The 26,443-nt window shown below is 39.1% G+C and overlaps 1 protein-coding gene across 4 annotated transcripts in view; it reads left to right on the top strand.

The window, feature by feature from the left end:
• The window catches only part of LOC148039658 (arginyl-tRNA--protein transferase 1-like), a 76,368-nt gene extending 60,827 nt beyond the window's left edge, over positions 1-15,541 (top strand). For 2 of the 4 annotated variants that reach the window (XM_087692484.1, XM_087692491.1), the window contains exons 5-6: positions 14,162-14,462; positions 14,582-15,541. In XM_087692484.1, coding sequence (XP_087548610.1) covers positions 14,162-14,462; positions 14,582-14,704 — 424 coding nt within the window. In that variant the 3' untranslated portion in view covers positions 14,705-15,541. Of the gene's footprint in view, positions 1-14,130; positions 14,463-14,581 lie in introns of those variants that run through there. The other 2 variants (XM_087692482.1, XM_087692497.1) reach the window with 2 other exon arrangements.
• The last annotated feature ends 10,902 nt before the right edge of the window (positions 15,542-26,443 follow it).

Genomic DNA, 26,443 nt, shown 5'->3' with positions numbered 1-26,443 from the left:
ACAACGTCACCAAACATTGGATGCTTGGCTGGCCATTTTTGGCCCGATATTGAAGACAAGCGCTCAGGTGTATCGTTGGAGGATGCCAACGTGAAAAGGTGCGATTTTTATTGGGCAGATGACAATAAATTATGATAAAAATAAAAGATTTTCAATTTTGTGTGAATTGTTTGTTAAGAATTTTAAAACTTCAATTAAGATAAGGTTTTAATCAAAACCTTATCTCTAGTTGTTGAGATTTTATGGGTTGATGATCATCGGGATGTGGTAGGGCAGGCATGGTGCCAATCAAATTCACGTGGGTAGGACAATCGTAACATGGTGTGTGGTTGGATGTGCATGGGTCAACAATTAGGGACAATTGGTGAGATGAACGTGCGCGAGACTTTTCCTTCTAGGGTGGTGCCCACACATCAAATAGGCGGTAGGTTTCTCGTGGAGGATAGGTTGGAGGGCATGTACATTGATAGGAGACGCGATACTTTGTCCTCTTGCTCTTCTTCTTCTTCTTATGGAACTATGCAATTCTGGATAGTATCTTTGTTGCTTGTTTCTCCTTCTCCTCCTCCTCCTCCTCCATTTAACATTGTGCAGCAAACAACCACTGGCAAATACATAGAATATTGGGTTGTTGAAGTGATACCGCTATTGGGTATGGAGCTTGCGTATGACCAGTAGACTATGGTGGATGGAACTCCATGAGAGAGAGAGAGAGAGAGAGAGAGAGAGAGAGAGAGAGAGAGAGCTCTTGCAAGTTTACACAAATTGGAAGATGGATTGAAAGTGAGATGAAAGTACAAGTAATAGGACTTGAATATATAGGCTGAGGTATCCACCTATACCTTTGACCATGATTTAATACTAAGTTGTGTAAAAGGTGTTCACACCTAAATGCATAGTTTTACACACACTAATGTGTGTAAAAGGTTCACACACTTAAACAAGCACTTTTACACACAATAATATGTGTTCATACACGAGGCTAAATAAAGCTAGGAGAAACTAGCCTTTGGAAATAATCTAAAGGGCTTTGAACATAGACTTGCAAACATCAAACAAATCAGCAAATAAATCAAAAGATTCTCTAAATAGAAGAGATGGAATGCTTTTACATGGTGGACGGCCCTAAAGGTTGTTGCCCCTTATGGTATTTCTTTATCATTACTCAAAGCGTACATGAATCACAAGTGACTTGTTGTCACAAATCAACATTCTCTCAATGCTAGTGATCCCCATGCTCCTTGCTTTTGACTCTACCCAAACTCGTTTTGAGCATGGTATCCTTACTTGCTCTTACCAACCTTAACCAAACGTGTAACAAATTTTGTCTATTTATACTCTTAACAAGTGGAACACATGAATACATGCTATATTAAATCCAATTGTCCAATTGACTTACAAGAATGTCACTAGAGATGTATATTTAGTTCCACACTGTTGCCCACGACAAACAATGTGTACTATACATAAGTCTCAAATTCAAACTGATCTAATTAGTTGTATGATGTCATGGGGATGTGAAATTTTAAGATGCTTTAATCTTGCTGATAATATTTGATTAAGTTATCAATCAAATGTGCAAGGGTGTTTAGTACATGTGATGCACATGGCAGTTATTTCATAGTGAGAGAACAAGGACCCTGAGATATCACTTGTTTGGTGCCAAAGGAGAAAATTGTAATAAGTTATGCCTGATAGATGCTAGGTGATACCTGGTGTCAAATTTTGGCTTAGACAAATTTATTGGCCACTAATGTTCGTGGTGACATTAGAGACTAGGCATTAATTAATGCAGGTCTAAGGGCTAATAACTCCTCATAGATACTTGGAACACGCATTGACTTAGTCAATTTAATTATTGGCTAGTAAAATTAATTTTTTGAGCAGTTGAATAATTATTAAAGTAAATTTCAAAATTAATATTCTGAAAATTAATAAAATAAGTTGGATATTGCTGAAGAATGGAATTAGAAGGCTGCCACTTGGCAAAACTTGCCCATGCAAGTGGGAAAAGCGTTTTTAGGGGCTGGTAAAGGTCTATTCTAGCCATTGTGAGAGGGAAGTAGGATGTTAGAGAGCAAGGAGGGTTGCTTATGTGATTTGCAACCACTAGGAATCATTTCTACAGCAAGTGACAACAATTTGGAGTCCTCTAGGAGTAGGAGACTGTAGCCCAAGGTCCTTCTGGTACAAGTGACAACATACAGGAGGGGGCAATAGTCTTTTTGGTGGTTCTAAGTTGTAGGCGATAGCGGCAACAATAGTTTTTTCAGCATTTCTCATGATGAAACTCTAAAATTTCTCTCTCTATAACACACTCTCTCATTCGCTAGCCATCTCTCAAGTTATCTCAGCAAAATCCTGCCATTTCAGCCATCAAAGATGGAGATATTGCAAAATCTCTGCTATAAACTCTAATTTATAGTAGAAATTAGGGTGTGACAACCACTCTGGATGCGTGCTTAGAATTGAGGGTCTAGGACCTGAATTGCAGGAGTTGAAATTAAGGAATTTCATGGAGATTCAAGAGGCGAGCCAACCAATATCAGACTGGGGGTTGGATTTGTCTTTCAAGGAGTATGGTGAAGGTCAATCTCCAAGCAAACCAAGGGGCAAATCGGTTTGGAGGCTTGTTGGTAAACTTTGGCAGCAAGAGGCACTTGGATTAGTGGAGGAGGTCAAAGGATCTTAGTTGTACTCCATCCATTTGCAACAAAAGTTAAAGAAATATCGCAAGTGGTGCTAGTTTTGGGGCCAATAGGTTATCTAATGTCCAACATTATATGGTAAAGTGTGCATTTCCGTTTTGTGAACTCGTTAATGGTTGTAATTAATTGATTAATTAGGTTATTTACTATCCTATTCGAGAAGGAAGGCCAATTTCAAGGTTCCATTATTGAGATACCATCAATTTCCTCTAATTAGCGGGTCTGAGGCTGCTGATTGAAGGTTAGAAGCTTTGCTTTAGTGCTGAAATTGTATTTAGGTGAGCATTACAAGAATGTCTTCAGATCATGAGATGGGATCAAGTAGGGATGATGCCTCTCAGTTTGAATATTCCCAAACTATTGGGAAAAATTCAATGCTTAATATTGTGTCAAGCCTAGAGCTTTCTTTTTTTCTTTTCCCCTTTTTTTTTCTTCTTTCTTTCTTATTTCTATCCCCCCAAGCCTCTCTCTCAAGCTTCTCACATTCTCTTTTTCTCTGAAGTCTCACACACAAACACACACACACACACACACACACACACACACACACACACACAACCTTCTCTCTCTCGCTCTAGCTTAGTACCATGTACAAAAGGTTTTATACTATACCATACTTCTGTATGATACCTTACGTTTTAGTACCATAAGATACCAACTTAATGGATACATCTTTTTCTGTTCGAATTGCACTTTGGGATGAGCCAAATGCTCCTTACACTAATATGTTTCTCCCATGAGATTAGGTTATTTGAGATTCAAACCATTGCTCTCAACCTTCTCTCTCTCAAGCCCAGGCTTTCCTTATTTGTATGATCATTCACATATGATGTATCCACTCCCATCTATGTAGTTGTAAGCTGTAGGTAAGCAATAGCACATGTAGCATTGGGTTTTGGTAGGTTATTCTCAAGTATTCAGCTTATATACTCTAATAGCATTGCTATTTAGACTTGAAACATCTATTCTATTATCTTTAGTCCAAAATAATCAAGTTAAATTTTTTTCCGTACTAAAATCGTCCCATATCTTATAAAATCTTAAGGTACCAATTAGTATCGTATTTTATTGTACTATATAATATTGTACCTTTCGTACCTGATAACTATGTGGACAATAGTGACCAATGTTGTGGCTGTGATGCCTTATGGAAATTCTAGTGCAGTATGTGTTTTTTTGGCACAATGCAGTGCAATTGAGGACGATTGCAGAAATTTCAAGGGGGAGGTTTGCCATAGGGGCATGAAATTTTAAGATACTTTAATCTTGGCCATAACATTTGATTAAGTTATTAATCGAATGTGAAAGATTTTTTAGCACATGTGATGCATCATGGCAATTATTTCATGGTAACAGACCAAGAACCCTGAGATTCAAGAGGCCAGCCAACCAATATTAGATTGGAGGTTGGATTTGTCTTTCGAGGAGTATGGTGAAGGTCAATCCCCAAGCAAACCAAGGGGAAAATTGGTTTGGAGGTTTGCTGGTCAACTTTAGCAGCAAGAGGCACTTGGGTTAGTGGAGGAGGTCAAATAATCTTAGTTGTACTCCATCCATTTGCAATAAAAGTTAAAGAAATACCGCAAGTGGTGCCAACTTTGGGGCCAATAGGTTATCTAATGTCCAACATTATATGGTAAAGTGTGCATTTCAGTTTTGTGAATTTGTTAATTGTTGTAATTAAGTACTTAATTAGATTATTTACTATCCTATTTGAGAAGGAAGGTATGTTTCAAGGTTCCATTGCCAAGATGCCATCAATTCCTTGGAATTGGTGGGCCTAAGGCGGCTAATTGAAGGTCAGAAGCTTTGCTGTAGTGCTGAAATTGTATTGAGTTGAGCATTACAGCAAGAATGTCTTCAAATCATGAGATGGGATCAAGCAGGGATGATGCCTCTTAGTTTGAAAATTCACAAAGTCTTTGGGAAAATGCACTGCTTGATTTTGGAGAAGGTATGAGCATGGACAACAAGTTGATAATGTTGGTTTAGACCAAAACGTGGGTCCTTCTAGGCCTTCAGAAGTTGATGATCAGCAAGAGGAAGAGGAATTTGATGACCACTTTAAAGATGAGTTGAGGACAATAGCTTAAATGTTTATGCAATTGGCAAAATGATTCTCGGTTCCCGCACTTTTTGAACCCTTAAAGGAGGGCAGCAAAGGTAAGAAGAGATCGTCTTCATGAGCTTTAGGACAGTGAGATGCACTGAAGAAAGAGCCAATACAACAGTATGATGTTCTAAATGTGGGTAGTGAGTATAAGCAAATGATGCTAGTGAAAATATTGATATATATGCAATGCCAACTTGGAAGTACCAATCCAATGTTTTCTAGACAGCAGGGTATGCACAATGATGGAGCAGTCATGGTACTTTGGTGATAGCACTAGTTTCCATGCTATGGTGGGATTGGGGCCGCATACTAGGATGTATGGTACTGTAAAGAAATACTTTGACATAGAAACACAAATAACAATCGTATGACAAAGCACAGACTGATAAAAGAACACAGTTAGGGTTAGGGTAACCTAGAGACAATGAACACAGAAAATAATTGAAGTGATATAACTGCTGAATATACAATGCTCATGTAGCAAACACACTAATAAATGAATATTGAACCTCGAACTCCTCTATCTCAAGGATCAAGGCAGGGGTAATGAGCTGGAGAGTGTGTTGTACTCTGAATGGATTCCGAATTGCAGCGAGGAAGCCTCCGGATGTTGAACACTAGTAAACCAACAGTAAGAAATTGGATTTGATGTAGATAGCAGTGAGGAGAAAGAAAGACTAAAAACGTAAGCAGGACAGCCTATAGGGAGAGAAACTAAAAACGCAAGTAGGACAGCCTATAGGAGCTAGGCGACAACTGGAGGAGAGAGAACACTGCCAAACGCAGGTTGCAGATGACGTGGCAAGTAGTACGATAGCAGATCTGTGCAGGACAGTAGTCGCCTGGTTGGGACTAGCTCTGAATTGTGAGAAGAGGGCTGGAAATCAAGCGCCAATTGATGTAGACAGAAATGGATAGCTTCGATTGAGATGTCCTCCGCAATTGGGGTGTGGATAGTAAGCTGAAACACCTGAAATCTACAAAAACGAGATTGAGGACTGAATGGAGGGCAGTATACGTATTTATAGAAAGTTTGGACCCTCCCAAGTGGGTTTGTGCTTATGGGACATAAAAACTCTCTAGGATTACGTTTCTTTTGAATAAACAAGGTTTCTTCATTAATTAAGCAAGTTTTCGGGCTGTTTAAGTAAAGCGAATGCATTTTTAGCTCAACACTCCCTCTCAAGCCCAACAACGGTGCCATGAGAAAGATCTTTGACCCCATGGGTGCGTCCCACCCCAAAGCAGCCAAAGCATTGGACAAAGGGTGCGCATTGGCTGCGCAATGGCCTACTAAGACTACAAAGGCAATGGTTATCTTACCAAGGGAGCCTAAGTGATCACCCTAGAGAGGACAGGGCATCGGACAAAGGGTGCACGTCAGCTACCCAATGGCCTACTAAGCTCTACAAAGGCGGATGGAATCAACTACGGATTGCTTTTTTGTTTTTGTTTTTAAGGGCTTTTTTTAAAATGATTGATTTAGCATTAAGTGGGGGAGTATCCGTGTCCCAAAAAGGAGAATGATAAAGGATGGTTAGATCCAAGAGCTTCGCAAAACAAGCATACTATCCCTACCATTAGTGGGTGTTAGGGAAGAAGAATAAGGCTACGGTGTGGACATAACAAATAGGTGAAGCAAGTAAAACAAGCAAAGCAAGCAAGCAAGCTAAGGAAAAATTGCCTTGGAGACTGTTGTGGATAATGTCACGAATATGGTGGATCCAGAGTCGACCACTCCAAAAGACCAAAAAGAAATAAATGTGCACAGATGCATGTTTACATGAACATAATGCCAATGCATGGGGTAATGCAAAGGGCAATGCAAGATGTCATGCTCATGCAGGATGCAATGCAACGGTGCCACTTGGACAGTGTCCTCGCAGGGGAATTGTTCACTTGCCCAAGCACCCTTTTACAATCATATCATCCTGACAGTGCGGATGAAGTTACAAATGTCCAAAACACAATACAAAAGAATAAATGAATGAATGTCTAAAAATTGTAAGCGTTATCTGCAAAATGAACAATATCTGCAAAATGAACAAAATGAACAATACAACAGATATTGAAGAACTTGCCGGTTGACTGCTTTAGTCCAAATATCTGCAAAATTATCGAATGTAGGCACAAACTCTAGGCGGATAGTGCCTAGCTCAACCTGCTCTCTAGAAAAATGGAAATGGACTCCCACATGCCGTATCCATGGTGTAATGATCTGATTGTCCGTAAGAGCAATGGCACTTTGGTTGCCGCAGTAGATAACGATGGGAGAGTCGCATGGGAAATGAAGTGCTCCCAGTAAACTCCTCAGGTAGATGGCCTTGGTGGTACCATCGAATAGAGCTTGGTAATAGAGCTTGATACTTAGCCTTTGCCGTGGAAGCTGCCATCATCTCCTGCTTACGGCTTAACCAAGAAGTGGGAGCCGTGCAAGGTAAAGAGGTAGCCGCCATGAGAACTCCGGGTGTCGGGATCTCCTGTCCAATTAGAATTAGTGTACCCCTGCAAACATAAACCCGAACCATATGTTAGGCCATAAGAATAAGTACACTGTAAATAACGCAACACATGAAGACATGCAATCCAATGTAACATCCTAGGTATTGTGAAATACTGACTGAGTATGCTGATTGAGTAAGCTAAATCTGGCCTAGTTTGAATTAACCAAATAAGTTTTCCTACAATAGAACGATAGATATGTGCATCGAAGGGCTGTCCTATCTTATCATCAGGCGCATGTATGTAGGCACGACACCTGAAGACTCTGAATTGGGAAATGATAGACGGAGAGCCAAAAAATGCCTCAGACGGGGTCTTTTGAAGAAGAGCTGTAGTTGGGCACCGGTTGAGGATGTATACCGAAGTATTAATAGCCTCAACCCAACGGCACTTAAGAAGCTCTGCAGCGAACAGCATAGAGCGTGCCATTTCCATGACTGTCCCATTTCTACACTCTACGACTCCATTGTGAGAGGGGGAGCTAGTAGAGGTGAGCTGGTGAGAGATGCCATGCTTCAGTAGAAACTCAGAAAACTCGTGGGAGATAAACTCACCACGGCTATCACTCCTCATGCAACCAACACGATGTCCAGTCTGGTTATGAACCAACAACACTCAAGCAGAAAAATATGTGAAAGCATCTGACTTATGTTCGAGGAAGTACACCCACATGTATCTAGAATGATCATCCACGATAAAAAAGAAGTACAACGTGCCATTCAAGGTGATAGTGGATGTCGATCCACAAAGATTAACATGAATCAACCTAAGAAACTCCTCGGCACGATGTGTGGACTGCTGAGGGAATGGGGTATGGTGCTACTTTTCGAGTTGACAAGCTTACAAACATCTTGAGCGAGTTTTAGGCAGGAAAGGCTCTCAGCTAGTTGATGGCGAGATAACTCATAAAGAGTCATAGCCAATATGCCCTAAACAAAAGTGCCAAAGCGTGGAAGCTGTGGAACACGGAGCCCTCGACTGTCAACTCGGTTAGAAAGTGTGTCATGTGGTAAAGGCCATTAGGTTGTGCCTCACCGCGAGCAATAACTAAATTAGTTTGAGAGTCAAGGATCTCGACCTTAGTCGCTGTAAATAAAACTGCTCACCCCAACTGGCGAAGCTGTTGAATAGATAACAAGTTCACCCCAAGCTAGGGGACATGGTATATATTGTCCAGCAAAGCCAGATCCAAACCCTTGTCAGCAGCAAAACTGATACTAACTTGAGCCTGAATCTTGATAGAGGAGTTGTTTCCTACGCAGACTTGCCTGGCTGCTGGGGTTGGGAACGAAAAATGTCCGCTATAGGAGTCATACGATGTGTAGCTCCACTGTCCACAATCCAAATAGGAGCTGAAGTGCTTGGATGTGACGAGTGGGCCTCTCCAGTAATCTCGTCGGGAGACAACTCACAGATGTGGATGAGACTCGCATCTGATGTCTCTATGGAGACGATGTGAGCAGTTGCAGACCAGTTAGACAAGCCCTCTGGAGTTGAGAATGTGGTCGACTGAGATGGCTGAGCGGTGGCAATATGAGTCTGATCTTTAAACTGCTCCTTGCCATCTCCTTGCCTCCCCTGTTGGGGGTTGCTCGACTGAGGGGCAGGGGTTTGAGGCTTAGGTTTGGGTGTTGTGCCTCTATTGACACTCGTCGTCACAGCCTTTTGACAATGTTGACAGTACCTATTTTTTTAAGGTACATTCTGCCACTGTTGTTTGAGTTGTGACTAGGATTTTCCTTGGGATTTCTCGGATGGATTTTGTTTTTGATTTTGAGTGGAGGTTTGATTTTGTTTGCCCTTTCCTTGTTGCCCTTTCTGAGAATGAGCAACAAGAGCCCCCTCTAAGGAAGAATTCATATGAAATTGATTGAACAACCGTGTGTAATGCAACAACTTACACTCAATTTCATAGAAAGTAGGCATGGTAGGCTTTGAAACTATACCTTCCACAAAATTGAAGTATTTCCTAGGGAGTTTGTTCAGAAACAATGTGACTTGATCGTTAGAGGACTTGGGAGTCCCCGTAGTGGAGAATTCCGCAAGAAGTCACTGATACTCAGCCAACTTGGCTTTCAAGTCATCCCGGTTAGTGATTTTAAAGAGTTGGAGCTCATAGTTAAGATTTATACGACAGGTCCTATCCCAAGCCGCATAGCGGTCAGTCAAGCATGCCCATCGTTCTGACGCTAAGTCAAAATGCTAAAGCTGGGAACGATACTCAGGCAATAAGCCGTATATTAGCTCAACAATAGCAGAGGCATTCCTAGCCTTCCATGAGATGACAATCTCGTATGGAACAAGTGCGGGATCGGGTTGGGGTTCCAACCCTTGCACAAGATCCCATAGGTTCTGGGAGTCAAGGACATGTCTCATCAAGTTCGACCAAGTGGTAAAGTTTGACTTGTTAAAACGAGTCTTATCATTGAAAGCATGCTTGGTAGAAGATGGGCCGGAACCATGAGGTGTGAGGAAAGTGGGATAAGATAGAGGTGGAGGGTAAGATGGTGGCGGTGGGTATGTCTGATAGGAAGGAGGGGGAAAAGGTGGGTACGCATAAATAGGCTCGGAGTGTCCAATGAGTGCCGATTGATGCAGAGGCATTGGAACATGAATGTTTCCGTAGGTGTCGATGGAGATGGAGGCACTGGCACACAGAAGCCCCTTTTGAGTGTATATAAAGGAGATGGATGAGAAGAAGGAAATAATCTTTGTGGAGTTCTAGAGAGCTTATAGTAGTAGATACTTGTGACACTCATAGGCAGTATGCTCATGGGAGAGGATTTTGAGTAGGTGTTAGGGGCATGGTTATTCGGCGCCCTCCGACATCGAGGGGGGGTGGTTCAAGTGGCTTGTAGACATATGTAAGTCGAGGCTCTAGTAGCTACCATCCTGTACCTCATGATGACTTCCCCCCTTTTTCTGTAGAACTAGTGCCTACGGAGCCATCATTTGATGATAATGGTAACCTGAGCAAGGATGAGTACGAGAGTGTCTCATCCGATGCTAAGGAGTCATATTCAGACTCTCTTGATGAGCACTCAGATGGTTTTGATGATATTGATAGTGATGCCTCGTCATAGTCTTTAGATTCATAGGTCTCTTTCTTTTTGGTATCTACTATCATTGTATCCACATGCCACTAAGATCCATTATCCATATATGTACTAGTCTTTAGACTCTAGTTGTATAATGTATCACATGTTGCATGCAATGTAGTGACCGCGAGGGCCATCTTGATATATTCATCTTATTTTGTAATGAAATGGCTATTTTCACTTTAAGCATGTGTTCTATCACTTAATGATTTATGGTCTTTTGAAAAATCAAGTTAATTTTTTTCCGTACTAATATTGTACAGTATCTTATAAAATCATAAGGTATCGTTGAGTACCATATGTTATCGTACCGTACTATATTGCACCTTTCGTACCTGACAACTATGTACATGACAACTTGGTAGATGTTGTAGTCCTTTCCAGATTACCAAAGATAAATAGCATATTCTACGAGTTGGATTTATCTTCAAAAATCGGAGTTTACCGTGTTCCATTTTAATGGTTTGAAAGAACGATTGGAACAAGGTGAACTTATTGTTCCAATTGAGAAAGTCATGCAGCTCGAGGACATTGCTTGATATATTCCACTCCAACCCAAGTTGATTCTTGACCTTAGGACTAAACAATCCTATTGAACCGTTTATCTTGAATATATGCTCAAGTGGAAAAATTGCGTGGAGGTGGAGATTGGTTGGGAGTTTGTATATTTGTTAAAGAGTCGTTTTTCCCACTTTGTCCCTAAGGATATTGTTGAGGACATCAATCATTCATAAGGGGGGAAGTGTTACATCCTTGGACATCCGGATAGGTGCTAGTAGCATTGGTCACAGTGGTCATGAAGTGATTTAGTGCGAATGAACTAAGGGTACTTTCGGGCTAGAGCAGTTGAGTCCTATTTATAGGACCCAAGGCCCTATTGTGCACATTCATTATGTGATCACCACTCTTGGACTCTTGGTCCATTGGCTGATACATCTATATATTGGGATGGTGTGGATTGCTGGTATGGGACGCCAATCCTTGGGATGTGGTTGTGAACAGAAACACTGCTAGCTTCTAGGCTAGAGAGTGAGCTTGTTTGGCTCCATGGTTGGGAGCTGAGTTTGATATCTAGTTCCTCGACGGGACACCAGTCCTTGGGATGTGGTCGCAACCTGAAATGCTACTAGCTTCAAAGCTAATGATGTTGAGTCCCTCATATCCATGAATATGGCTCATGTTATGTCTCATGTGCACTTTGTATCCTAGGGGGACGTTTCGAGGGATATAAGAGAGGTAGGCACTTCATATGAACAACCCAACACCAAGAGTTTAACACTTAAAGCATACGGAGATAGGAAGAGATGTGAAGAGTGCATAGTGACGAAACTATGACAACTTGCATGTGTGACCTTTCTTTGAATGTGTTCAGATCAGGCTGAATGTGCAAACTGGACGGAAATGTAGACTAATGGATATCATATTTGTTGAAAAAAAGTTGGAATCAGCCACAAAACCTGCAAAATGCCAACTGCAAATGCAAAAATGCCAGCATCTAGGTAAAACATAACCTGTACAGTAGAGAATGCAGGCTGAGAATCAAAATGCAGGGTTAAAAATGCAGTGGAACAGGCCTCATGGTGGCTGAAAACTGCCACTGAGCTGGAGGAACTGTTGCTTGCAGGGTCTTGCAGCAAAAATACAGGCTGGAACAGGCCACATGGTGGTTGGAAATTGCCACCCAGGTGTAGGAACTGTCGCTGGGCTTGCTTGGATCTAAAGAACAGTAAACACAAGTTTTTGGAGCAGTCTAAACGATCAGACCTGAAAACAGCAGTCAAATACAGCAGCCAGGAGGACCAAAAAAGTGGGGCTTTGATACCATATCAGAAAGGTGTGGAGCAACAGAAGAAAAGAGACAGTTCTGATAGATCTGTTGTAAACACAATGAATAGAAAGGAACAACAAGAACACAAAAGAACTCAGAGAGGATAGACTTGTCTGAAGTGGGTGCAGCAATGGAAGCGTAGAAGACTTTTGTAGTAGACTGCACAACACTATAAAAGAGAGAACACAAGAACACTACAAAGAGAGAACTCATATATATGCTTGGGAAATGGAATCCATATACCAAATAGGAGACAATCGTGTACAAGAGTGGGCCACTTGCTGTGTGGGCACTGGCATGGGCTCCCTTTATCCAATAGAACCTACTCTAGAAGTTTGCAAGTGAATAATTAATTGAGGAAGCTTGGCTATAAATAGCCCTAAGTTTGGGGGAAAGTCTATCAGCTGAATAAAATAATAAAAATTATAATATATGTTGGTCGGCCAGATCAGCAAATAACCAATTAAAACTCAATCAGCCAAAAAAGAAACACAATATAAAATTGTGCCTAGCCCACAGAGTCAAGATGAGATGACTAATCTGCTAACAAGACTAGGGAAATGGAATCCATATACTGAGGCTCAAGAGTAGTAGAAATGTATGTGCCAAGGATAGCCAACAAAGTGCGCCTATCTTCCTCTCTCCAATAGAAGCAGTGTGCTCCCATCTGACAATTCAAGGAGAGTAGCTAGCAGCCTATAAATAGAAAGAAGTAAATACATCAAATTCTGCAGTCAGCAAGCATTTAATGTGGTTGTACATACTAGTTGGCCACATTTAATGAACTAGATTAGAAAATGAAATGCACTTAGACTAGAGATGCTAGCATCAAGGATGAGCACCACTCAGGATATGTGCATTACTAAGAACATCATATTCCCTTCATAACATCTTGCTGAAACTGCTAAAAGTTTTGTACTGTTCACAAATTACAGCACTTGAGAAATTTTCTCACCTTGGTCCTCTAGACAACCACAAGCACACCTCCTTAGAGAAGATAGCAATGCCCAAGAATCCTTTGCTGAAAGCTAGACTACAAAAACTTGTACTTGCACTCTAGACAACCACAAGCTCACCTCCTTGAAGAAGGTGGTGATGTCCGAGTGACCGAGCCATGAAACCAGCCTTTGGAAATAATCTGGCTCCTTGAAGGAGGTGATGTCCTGATGATTGAACCATGAAACCTGCCTTTGGAAATAGTCCAAAGGGCAATGAATGTAAACCAACTTGCCCATGAAATAAATCAGCAAATGAACCAAAAGATTCACTAAATGGGACACCTAGTTTGCTCTTGCATGGTAGATGAGACACAATAGGGCCCAAAGGTTGGCATCCCTTGCAATATTTCTTTATCATTATTCAAAGCTTGCACAAATCACAAGTAACCTACTATCACAGTGGCCAAGGATGGGGATGGCTGATCTGCATCAAGAAACAACATATAAAATTTCTAAAACTGGCAGTAGACTGCGTTAGATAACAACAAATCTGGGTAAGAAACACAGCAGATGATGCCACAATATGGTGTGAAACATAGATGGGGAGTAGACGTGTGTTAACATAAAAAATGAAACGGCAGAGGTCTGTAGGTATTCTCAATTCACAGACTAGTAATCCAGCTCGTGTACATGGCATACACACAATTCGTCTTCATCATCACTTGGTAGCAAAATGCATCGTATATGAGAGAGAAAGAAGGGGTTGGGGGGAGTAGGAAGAAGGAGAGGGAGCCTTTTATTTTTATATTCTGTCAGATTTTTGAGTTATGTACGGCTTAGCTAGCTCTGGCTCACCTATCTGTTTCACACAATGGGTCCTGCTCTTTGTAATGTCTGATTAAATTGATAGTCATGTTACTGATTTATCTGCATAATGAAACAGTCCAAAGGCAGCTGAGTTTGTGATGCTTCAGGTGGGTACTATTTGACATTGCATGCCCTTATCTAGAAGAACAACCGTATGTTTGCCTCTCAGATTGTTGGGCTAATGCTTCTGTGCCAAAATCCTCTAAAATCACACCCAAACCAGAAAAATCAGCAGTTATTATGTATGATGGACTAGATGGTGAGGCAAGAGACATGGAAATTGTTGATAATAATATTCAGCCATATATGGATGCTGTAACGACAACTGAAGTTGCTAGTAGCAGTAAAGAGTCTGAAGATGTAAGCAACGTACTGCTGAAACTGGGCAACCGATACCTGCAATTTAAGGTAATCACTTCAAGTTTGAATTGGGTGAGTTCTTTAAATTTGACTCACAGTGTAGGGTTCTTGTTTAAAAGAGTTTAAATTGCGCATTGAATATCTCTTAAATGTTTTGTTTTTTGAAGCATTTGCAAGCGATGATGACTGGGCCACAAACATACATAGATTCATTGGCTTGTGACCTGCGTAAGTACTCGCAAGTGGTTGGTCCCACCTTGGCAGCAAAAATGGCTTATGTCTTGGGTTGATTGAAGCACTACTTACATTAAAGATTAATGGTGAAATGTTAAGAAGTTCAACTCATCAGCCTGAATTTTGACTTAAGCCTGACAGCCTTGAGCAAGATGCGAAAGGTAGATTTTATTTGAGCCTAACAGTCTTGGTCAAGTTGTGAAACATAATAAAGTACAGTTGAGTGAATGCAGCTGCTGGACATGTTGATGGACTACTTTTCTCTGGACATCATTACAAGAGATTCTTTTCTCTGGACATCATTACAATTTAGACTCTTAGATTGTCAACTTGTTGTATTGGTGATCAAATGCAAAGGGAACAAGGCAACCTCTTTCCCTTGGAAGTTCACTCTCTCAGAAACACACTTCCATGATGTGCTTGAATGCAGTAGTTTCCGATACTGCATTGAACATGTGTACGTAAAAAACCAAGATCAGGAGGCATCCTACCCTAAGCTGATAAGAAAGAATAGTTTGTGATTACCATCATTAGTGCTCTGTTTTGAATTTGGGTGCTAGTTAGCTTGCTTTTTGGCTGGCGAACCAAAGCCACAGTAAATGGACACCATATAAATAGCTAAGAAAAGAGGCTAAGATGTTGCATGGGTATATCAATAGAAAGCAGGTGCATGCTGAAGTCTAGTCGTGAAGGAATTGCAAGTGGAGTGAGACAGTTTTAATCCCCATCCAGATGGCCTCTTGAAGGGACAAGACATGTAGGAACCATATAACCCAATTGCCAGAATTACCGTCTTTGCAGTCAACCAATATAACTAAGGATGCCTAGAATAGCTGAACCATGTAATAAAAGTATTTCATGTCATTTGTATGTACTGATTGTAGGAAGTGAAAGTGATGTTGTAATAGACAATTGATGGCGTTTCACCCAATAACTAGGAACTAGTTTTTGTTGATTGAATGGCTAGTTATTTGTTGATGTAATGCGAAAGTCCACACTCCGGAATAAACCCCACTTGCTAGTCAAGCTACAATATATTAGCTATGTAATAAAAGTATTTCATGCCATTTATAGATATTGACTGTAGGAAGTGAAAATGATGGGTACATTTTGTTGCAAATAGACAATTGGTGGCATTTCGCCCAATAACTAGGAACTAGTTTTTCTTGATGGAATGGCTAGTTGTTTGTCGGTGTGACGTGAAAGTTCGCACTTAAGAACAAAATCCCACCCTTCCTTGACTAGTTGAGATGGGGAATGTCATCACACATGGTTCAAAACACACATTGGGCATGAGAAATCTTATGTTATCACAACATGATAGCTATCAAGAGACCATCTCTATGAACATGCCAAATAGACCTCCGGATAGGATATGAGAAGCAATATCATTCAGCTTCTCTCTTTATTAATATTGCTACCCCCCATATGGATAGGCAAGAGGGAAACATGCTATTCTACTCTATAGTGACAAGGAGAAGACTAAGGTCTAAAGCAATCAAGTCTCTTATTGGTACTAAGGAATGGATAGCAAATGATCTTCTTACACAACTTGAGTCGATGAAGAATGGATTAGCTGATGTATAAGTTGCAAGAGGTAGGAAAGCAATAATATATTAACATGTCAAAACAATAATTGTTTGGTTTGAAAGCCATGTATCTTTTGTGGTTTTTCCATATACTTCTCTTATTATTACATGCCAAAATGGCCTATGAGACCATAATTTAGAATTCTTTGTAAACTAATAGAAGTGTCTGACATTAAATAATAGAACAAAAGAAAATTAAATTGAAATCTTGATAATAGAAGAAACTAGTCCATAGTATGATGAGACTCACATAATCTCAAGAAATCCCTCTTTGTTTGTGGAAGTATAACCTCAATCTTCTCTCGTGTAGAGAGAAACTTGGATGGTGTGGTTGTGGCTCAACCGATGATATTTTATATCCTCCCATGGATGTATAGATATAAGTTGAGGATGTGTAGAGGACTCCCTAATATTGCTCTCGGGTTTTTGGTTGGAGGTGTTCCTCATGAAGAAATGTGTGAGCTATCTTTGGACTTCCCCAATGCCCCTTGTTGCCTCAAATATACATAAGACAAAACATGTTGTACCAAATATTTGAATTATAATTTCGTGGCATCCCCATGGGTACACCTATTATGAAATGTCAATCTTCATATCAAGAGTATATTTTAGATCTCAATCACATGGAGTAATAGACTGCAAAGCTTTACTGGAACAATTGTTAAGTACATCAGTTGCACATAAAATAGCTTCAAGCTAGAAACTATGTTACAAAGCTCAGCTCTTAATTATGTATCATGCCATCTCCATGAGTGATCCATTTGACATGCATTGCATTCCTTAAGACATATACTTATTAGAGTAGGGAGTACTCACAAATTGCTTCAAGCACAAAAACCCTTCAAAGTTACAAATTGAGAGGAGAGAGAAAGTGCAAGAATAACTAGAGAGAGCGTACAATGACTTTGAGTGAGACACAGATTTATTATAATTAAACATACACAATATAATAATAATAATAATAATAATAATAAAGTTTATTATAACTTAATACTTATAAATAGATTTTAAATAAGTATTAATAAAGATAATATATTAATATTATTTGATGTTTATAAGAAATTAGGTATATATATCAATAATATTTATTATGATTATGATTTTATTATGTTTATATTCTAATTGAATATTTCCTTCAACATTTTGTTAGACATCAATTATAAAAGGATGTCTATAGTAAATTATACTATAAACATTAATATTATAATATAGGATAATAATATGAATAATTTATAAATAGTTAAATATCATTACCTTATATTAAATTATAAATTTATGCTATAATACTTAATATTAATATAAGTTTTTAGATATGTTTTTATAGTAATAATATTCTTACAAGTACAACATTATATTAACAATTCATAATGATATTATTAACAACTATATTAAGAATTTACTATAAAATGTTAAAGCATAATCTATTATATATCTTTTTATAGATATATATTGATATTTAACTACATACATATAGTTCTTATATGTGTTCTCAATGTGATATTAATTGAGGTTATTAATATTAATAATTTTATTAATATGCTACTGTCAATATTACTTTGAACTTAACACACAAGAGGTGAGAGATGAAGTAATGAGAGAAGATGCAAATATACTTACACACCTATCCACACACTTGCACTACTTAGCTATGACATGTGAAGCCCAATGCACACACACACACGCACACACGCACACACACACACACACATACACGTGTATGTGTGTGTGTGCACTATCTAATGCAAAGTACTAGCCTAGAGCTAAAACCTATACTTGTGAAATATGGTGTTGATACATGTTGACTTGCATACACATGATCAAAGAACATGTAAACAAGGTAAAGACAACATTAAGATGGCTTATTTGAGGTGATATGGTTATAACTCATTCTTTGAAATATTACTTTATTTATGATGTCTTGTCTTGTGGTATGAAAAAAATTCTCAAGTTTATATTAATGTGGCTTTGTATAATATGGTTTTAATTAAACTATAGTGGTTACCAACATTGTTGTTTCAAAATAAAAATGTGTGAAGTTACCTTCTCAAACAAATATTTGTTTTTCTAATGCTTATATGAAGAATTTAAATCCGACATAAAATCTTGGTGCCATAAGCACAACATTGCACATGCAGTTACTTTTAGTAGTCATTATGCTTTACTATGAAACACCAAGGTCATGTGTGTAGGGTTTCTCCACAAAGTATAAATTCCAATGTATAAAGTGTCTTCTAATAAGTGGGCCACAACAATAAAATATGATGCTTATACTATCACTTTAGAATGGCAACCAATCAAGATAATTTGTTCTCGACTTGCAACTCAAAATCATTCTTCACGAGAAGTTCAACCAACATCCTCTCTTGTTTCCTTTATAGAATTAATATAAACTTGAATGTTGCCAACCAACATAGTTCTCAATTACTCTTTAACATCCTCTAGCTTCTCCTAAATGTACTTCCTTTTGCAAATCAAATTTCTCTCAACATGTAACTCAAAATCATTTTTCAACAAAATTTCAACCAACTTCTCTCATTTCCTTTATAGAAAACATATTAAAAAAATATTGTTATTAAGCTAAGAGAGCTCTCAGATATTGAACTTCTCTAGTCTCTACCATGCTTGACTTCCTTCAACAATTAAAATTTCTCCTTCTCCATCCAAATTTGAAACAATTATGCCCTCAGTCACAAATGGCAACCTTATCTTGCTTAACAATACACTCACAAAATCTTAGATTCCTTTTTAAAAAGTTGCTCCTAAGCTCACTTTTTACGTGTAGTTTGGGGTGCCTTAATGACTTGCCAATACCACTCAATGTTGTTAGACACTTGATGTTAAGATACTTATCCTTTATGGTGATGATTTTTAAAGCTCTACATTTAAGCATGCTAAAATACATATCCTTCTTTTGTGGAAGAGTACAATGTGACGAAGAGATTAATCAAGTTAAGCCTATTCCCAAGAACTCCCACTTATGTAGAGCTTACTTTGTAAGGTGGCTAAGAATTGCAACAAGGTTATAGGCTTAGGACTTATCGAAATTTTTAATGGTAACTTTGTTGATAATAAACTTAAAACCAATTTTCAAATGATTTTAAGAGGGGTTGACCATTGTCCATTGCTAATGCAACCTAGAAAGTGCAATGAAAGGTCCTTCCAAAATCAATTTTACAAAAGTGAAGTGATTTTGCAAATGAACTTATTCATCCGGTATAAATTTAAAACCATGGATTAATTAAACTTATTAGTGTCATAACCTTCACATTGTGCTAAAACATATAGATGTGGATTGCAACTAAGGGAAGTTGTCTAAGTATGCTAATGTTGATATGATAAATGCACTTATGAGAGGTTCTTCAAGTACATTCTCAAATTAAAAGAAGTAATATTTGATGATTGTGTGATTGACTAAAAATTCACAGTTTAGGTCAAGTTTCTTGAGGCCTTTGAGATGTTACCATATATGTAGATGCCTCTTTTCTCAACCTTCTCTTTACATGCCTAAAAACAAATGGTGCCCTTGTCTATTGTTTGATCTAAGCAATATAAATATGTTATGGTTAATGGGTTCAAAGTTCAGGAGATAAGGTGCTCACAAAGCACACAAATAACAATAGTCTTATCTCACTAGTCTCTTTCAAAGGGAGAAACCACTCAGATTGGCTATTTTGACATTTAATAGTTAACTAGTAAAGTGCTTGGTAAGCCAAGGTGAGAAAACAATGTACATCCCCCCAATGTTCTTTTGGGTGGGTATGCTTGTATAAAGTAGCAAGCTGCCCTTTCATGAGAAACATTTCCTTCAAAGAGTTATTTAACTTTTCATTTTCAACAGGATGCCCACTTTAATAACAAAATCATAAACCTTCTTAGTAGTCTATTAATTGTTAAAAAGAATGGAGTTGAATCATGTAAGTACTCACAAAAAGTAAAACTTTGCATATATGTGAGTTTCATTAATAATAATAATTATCCCTCATGCTTTGTAAGACAATTCGATCCTTCCTAAGTATCTTATAACTAGTCAAACACAGCTGCAAAAAGAAGTTCCTTCTAAATATATCACTTGGTGCAATAATTTCTTACAATATTTGCAAAATGGACATGTTGCTATGGTAAGTAAAGAAGTCAAGTGGCAAGTGAGTAGCCATATGTGGAGATAGAGAGGGGACAACAGTGTTTATGGAAAATCTTTTTGAGAATCAACACAAACCTCCAACCTTCTTGAGTTGCAATGCCATGGCTATCTAGATGCTCCGATATAAAATTTCATGGGATAATGAACGTAGTAGAGGGTCATCTACATAGTTTGGCTCCCATTCTATTTTTCCCTAACAGGAAAACAACCATGGTCACCTCAATAGATGGAGTATGGAAGAAGCACATAGATGTGTTAGAGCAAGCTCCACAAGTAATGGTCTCCAATCTACATTCATTCTAAAAAGAATATTGAAATTCTATGAGTTTACGTAGCTTTGTTCAAGTTCTTGACTTGAAACTTCGGCATTGATAACATTGTGCTATCTAAGCCAATTTGACCCTTGAAACTCTAACATTAACAATGCTATGCTATCTAAGCCCAATTTGACCATTTTCCCTATTCTCTAATGAGCAAGGGGGAGATAGGGGGAGGTGATTTATATGGTCATGTTGCTCTATCATCTATAACAATGGTGCACAAGTGTGCAATGTAGTTCCCTTTTATTACTAACATTCTTTCTTAAAGGTAGGGTACTCAAATCAAGTTTATTAGGGCTAATTTTTCAAAGAAGAATCAACTTATCATGGTACTATAGCAAATAGGAAATGCCACAATAATGAGCAATGCAAAAAAGGTTGATGCTTGTTCATTGGATGTAATGTGAGATGAGAGAAAGAAATCGTGCATAAATCAAGAAAAATGATAGTGCTTCCTTCCTCATGTAGAGTTAAGCATTGGAAGTAAGATTGATGTATTCTGATCTATCAATTGAATATAAGCCTTTGCACTTCTCTTGTGGCTTGCTTTAATCGGTTGTTCTCAAAATATGATTTCTATTGTCTGCATATAAGAGTCTTGAATGTCATCTTTCACTTTATATTTTTCTTATATCATTACATGAATCTACATTGGTCATGTCAATATCTCATTCAAGGACTATATAAACATATTTGATTGCATGTCTAAACATATTTGTGGTTTATCATGTGTGTAGTTTGGTTTGCACATGTAAACATAAACACCCACATTATAATGGAACTAAAGTTAAGTTTATAACTAAACTAGTGCATCAAACAAAATATCATACTTGCATAGATATTGGCCTCCAAAATTATGTACAAGTCTACTGCAATGGAGACATCAAGTATGGCTCAAGTTGGAGATAAAATCTAAGAACACAATATTAGTGAGTTTGGGAATTTCCCAATTTCCATTCTCAAAATCATATGATCTGACCTATCATTGGAAAGCACTTGAAAAATTGAATCTATTGAGCTATAGAACACTCGATTTGGAGTTATAGTGTTCAAGTTATGACAAATCCAAAGATTTGACCACATATCCCAAACTTATGGGAAATTCCCATATTCCCCAATATGGTGTTTAAGGCATCCCTCTTCATGCTACCACTAAAGTTAGCCAACCCAAATTCTTAATTTGAAGGGCTCTAATAAAACCTCAATTTCTTTATGAAGAGAGGTAAACTAATCTACTTATTTTGAAGAGAGAATATATAATTACCCTTCTTTGTGAAGGATAAACCTCCCTTTGAAGGGTATTGCAACCCTCATATTTGAGCTTTTGTGTGAGAATGGGCACACATACACACACACACACACACAAACACAAAGAGAAGAAAGAAAGAAAGTTATATTAATGTCTACAAAAGGCAAACCAGCCCATGAGACCAAAATGTTACATTTGAAAAGTCAAGGAATCTTTTCAAATCCCGAAATAGTTATCATCTAATGATATGACTAACTAAATGGAAAATAAACAACAAACAATACACATAGCTTCTGAGTACAGAATGATGTCTAAGCTAGATACAATGTAGAATTTCTTAGGAGGCACTCTCATCCTAAGATATCTCTCGTGGGTCTATCTAACACAGAGAAGCTAAAGTGGCTGCGTATGGTTCCTTGATGATGGTATAGTATCCTTTGTATCTAGAAATGATGCTCTTGTAGAGGCGTGGATTGGTTGGGCATGGATGATGAGCTTTTCATTTCTTTGTGGCTGTGTCTAGGGTGGCCCCTTGTGGAGGAGCTGCTAGTCGGTTCGATGAGGAATTTCTAGTGGAGGGAGTTGTTGACTGATTGAAAAAACAAAGACTTGAAGAAAAAGAACATGAGAGCCACAAAAAAAAGGGAAATTACTAGGCCTTGGAAAAGACATCAATTGTTGTAAACAAGGTCTAGGTTCCTTCCCCTGCAAATTGTAATCAAATCCGATAGCACTTAGCATAGGAACATGGAATTTAGTGCATGCTTACAAAAAAGACCAGTCTTTGGTCCAAAAAGTGGGGAAACCCTAACCCTAAAAAGTTGTATAAAAAGGATGAAAGAGAATGGAAAAGGATATTCACGTGTGTGCTCATTCTTGTTCTCACTTTCTTGTTTTTCATTGAGAGAGAGAGAGAGAGAGAGAGAGAGAGAGAGAGAGAGAGAGAGAGAGAGAGAGTGTGTGTGTGTGTGTGTGTGTGTGAATGAGGGACCAAGAGTGAAGCTCCCATCTTTTCTCTTGAGTGCTCTCGTGTGCCTATCCTCATGCTTGCTCTATACATGTGAGGGCCATAGAGGGTGAGAAGGGAGAGTGAGTGCATGCATGAGTCATGGAGCCTTCTAAGAGCTACCTTCATACTTGAAGGAGGGCCAGGGGAGCTCATTACAATGGTTTGAGATTTCTTGCAATGCATGAGAGGCTAGGTGAGAGCTAGCCAACAGATTTCATGCCAAAACTCTTGAATTAATAGGAGTGTGCACAATGGTCTTAGGACATTGAGAGCGTATCACCCAACATTTTTGTTTGGTTGCTAGGGCCAAGCACATATGGACCACGAAGTTGCTTACAAAATGCACGTATAGGTAGGATTTCATTGTCTTTTGGTTGATGTAGATATGCATGGAACTTGTTGGAAGATAAAATGAGATTTTTATTAAATCATATAACAAAAAAATTTGTAGAATGATCATTCTTTCATCTTAGTTCTTCTTTTTCTTTTCTTTTTTACATTTATTAAAAAAAGGATTAACGGAGAGAGACAATTGCACAAGGATTGGGAAAAGAAGGTGTATCATTGCAAGCTTCTTTTTTACAAGACGCTACCATAAGGGCTTGCGTGTGAACAAGGGATGACAAGTCATACAAGTCCTTTCCCCTGCCATCGTATGCTCTGCAACCCTCCTCGTCATTGCTGCTCGCCCACCAAGCCCACCGGTTAAGGCCACAGTGCTGTCCACCTGCCAGTCACCTACACTAGCGGCGTTGCCATGCTGCCGCCACCGCCACCGCCGCCTCCTCCACTACTTCCTTCCCCCCTTCTCCAACATCCTTTTTCCCTGCCCTCCTCTCTAAACTTCTCTACCCCCTTCCCTCTCCTCCCTTCCACCACCACCATCTCCACCACTTTAAAAACCCTAAACTGCCTCATAGACCAAGACTTTCACACCAGACTCTTCCCCTTAGACCTAGCACACGTGCACACCATCACTTGCACATGTATTTGCTCTTGCACTACCATCCACGAACATTCACAACGATACGTGCAGATAGGTCTCGACATGTGCGCATAGGCAAGTGCACATGTGCACCTGCATTCAGAGTTTCTCATACGTGCACATACACACTCATGCATGCACACGTGTACACACACAACTCCTCCAAGTAGGACCCTTGCACATAGTCTCTCACATGTGCAGATAGACATGCCCACATAGGTCATCCCACAGAGGCACTAGCACACGTGCACGTGCACCCAACCCCACGCACTAGGACCTTTGCACATAGTCCCTTGGATTTGCACACACACAAATGCATGTGCACACATGTCATCACACGTTGGCAATAGAACTTAGGACATTGCACAACACCCTCACACACGTGCACATGCTCGTATGCACATAGACCCATGCATGTGCATGAATACACATACATGTGCACACATCCATACTCATGGACCTATGCACATATGCACATGGACCATTGCATATCCACACGATAGCCCTGCACATAAACACATCACACACCACACTCACATCACTATAAGTTAGCCTCACAGCACACGTATGCGTATTGCAATTAGAAAGCATTACATGGTGTGTTGTGCATACACATACACACGACACCGCTACTCACATCGACACACCTTAGTTACGCACACCATTACATTTACATCATCTCAGTGCCTACAAAACCTAGTGCTCTCTCATTACCCGTGTCTTAGTCTCTAACCAAGCACACCTTAGATACATTCATACATGCCCTAAAATACTTGTGTGCATTCCCACGCAATCACATTTCGCATGACATCCACCAATACACTTGCATGTTGCCCATCAAGTTTTCAAAATGAAGCTCTATTTAAATATTCTTCCAAACAACTGAAACTAGAAAAATAAAAAACCACCAAACAAAGGAATACAACACATAGATACCATCTTAACCCATGGCCTAGGATCCATAAGAGGGTGCATGCGCTTGAGAAGTAGTCGTGAGCTTCATACTTCCTATCAATAAGGATCCAAGCCCTAGTCATAATCTCAACCTAGAAAATATGCATGTGCACTACCTCATTAATCACATCATTAACCTAGTTAGTTTGGAGACCATAGGGACCACAACAAGCACTATGGATAACTCAACAAGAAGTTTTGTTAACTTCCAAGCCATTGTTGATAGTTTCTAACAAGCTACAAGCTTTGATGTTTCAAGCATGACTCCCAAAGTGTTACAACAAAAGCTCATAGAATTGAGGGTACAAGATACACTTACTCTCAACCATTTGGTTGATCTCAAGAATGACATTAGAGGCCTCTTATTCTGATTCACAATCTATGTATATGCTTTCTGTGTCTTCTGCATTAGAATACTCATCATTTGTAACTACTTACCACCATCCCTTGTCTCTTTTGAGGAGAGCCTAGTTATACAATAGATTCAAGTCATGGACCTTGGTCCAATGTCAAGCTTCCGAAAGCTCTTTGAGTAGTTTTGCCAAGGTCATCATGCAACTTCTCTTTTAAGAAGTCCAAGATCTTCATCAATTCCAACTTGCTTACAAGCACATGGTGGGACGTGCCTAGTGCTATCTTGATGTGTGGTGCCATCATGCAAATCTAAATCGAAGGTGGTGTTTGCTCTAAGTTATTCCTTCTTTTATCTTCTTTCTCCACATGATTGGATGTATCAATTGCTTGTTTATAATCATCCTCATCATCCGAGAAGCGCAAGTCGATGCTTATAAGGATATACATCCAATCTTGCTCATCGTCAAGATAGGGGATGTATTTCATGAGCGGTTGGTGTGGATATGGTGTTTCCCTTTAGCAAGGTAGAGATGGTGTCGATGTTGACATGTGAGATCTTTCAAGTGTCCATCTCAATCCTAATAGCTTTCGTGCGATTTTCGAAGAACATCAAGCTGTTACCCCAGTCCTCCATCATCTGAGTGATTCTCTCCACCCAGTAGAATGTCATAATCAACTCCTTGCATGACAATAAAGTTCACTAAGAATCTAACACCTACAATTTTTATAGACCAGTCTTTTAATAGACCAAATGTTTAGACCTTTGTTCCATTGGCTAATGTAACATTAAATCGGGCATTTCCCATAGGTGGGTTGCCCCAAGCTTGCAATATTGCATGGCTAAGGATGCTAAACTCAGTGTTGTGTGTACAATTCCCTTTATGTAGTCTTCCAATGTCACAATAGGAAGTATTACATGCATCTCGATTCCTTCCTTGAAGGCATTTACTTGTAAGTTCCCTATTGTGGAATTTAGAGTCAAACTAGGTATATGCATGTCAGTAGAGTTATCTTGGAGGATTGGTGTTTCTAGCTCATTGGTTCTTCAATCCACTTTTTCAATGCATTCCAAAGTGTAACAACTTTACTTCCATATTAGTTCTAATGATAGGGATACTAGCATTGAGGTCAGAGTAGCTAGCAAGCTACCATTCGGTTTCTCATATGCATATTCATTGATGTCTTGTTTCCCAT

The sequence above is a fragment of the Lygodium microphyllum genome, chromosome 2, assembly GCF_053477565.2.
Source record: "Lygodium microphyllum isolate KBCC chromosome 2, Lygodium_microphyllum_v1.1.10, whole genome shotgun sequence".
Lineage (NCBI taxonomy): Eukaryota > Viridiplantae > Streptophyta > Polypodiopsida > Schizaeales > Lygodiaceae > Lygodium > Lygodium microphyllum.
This window is presented reverse-complemented; position numbering and strand designations above follow the sequence as displayed.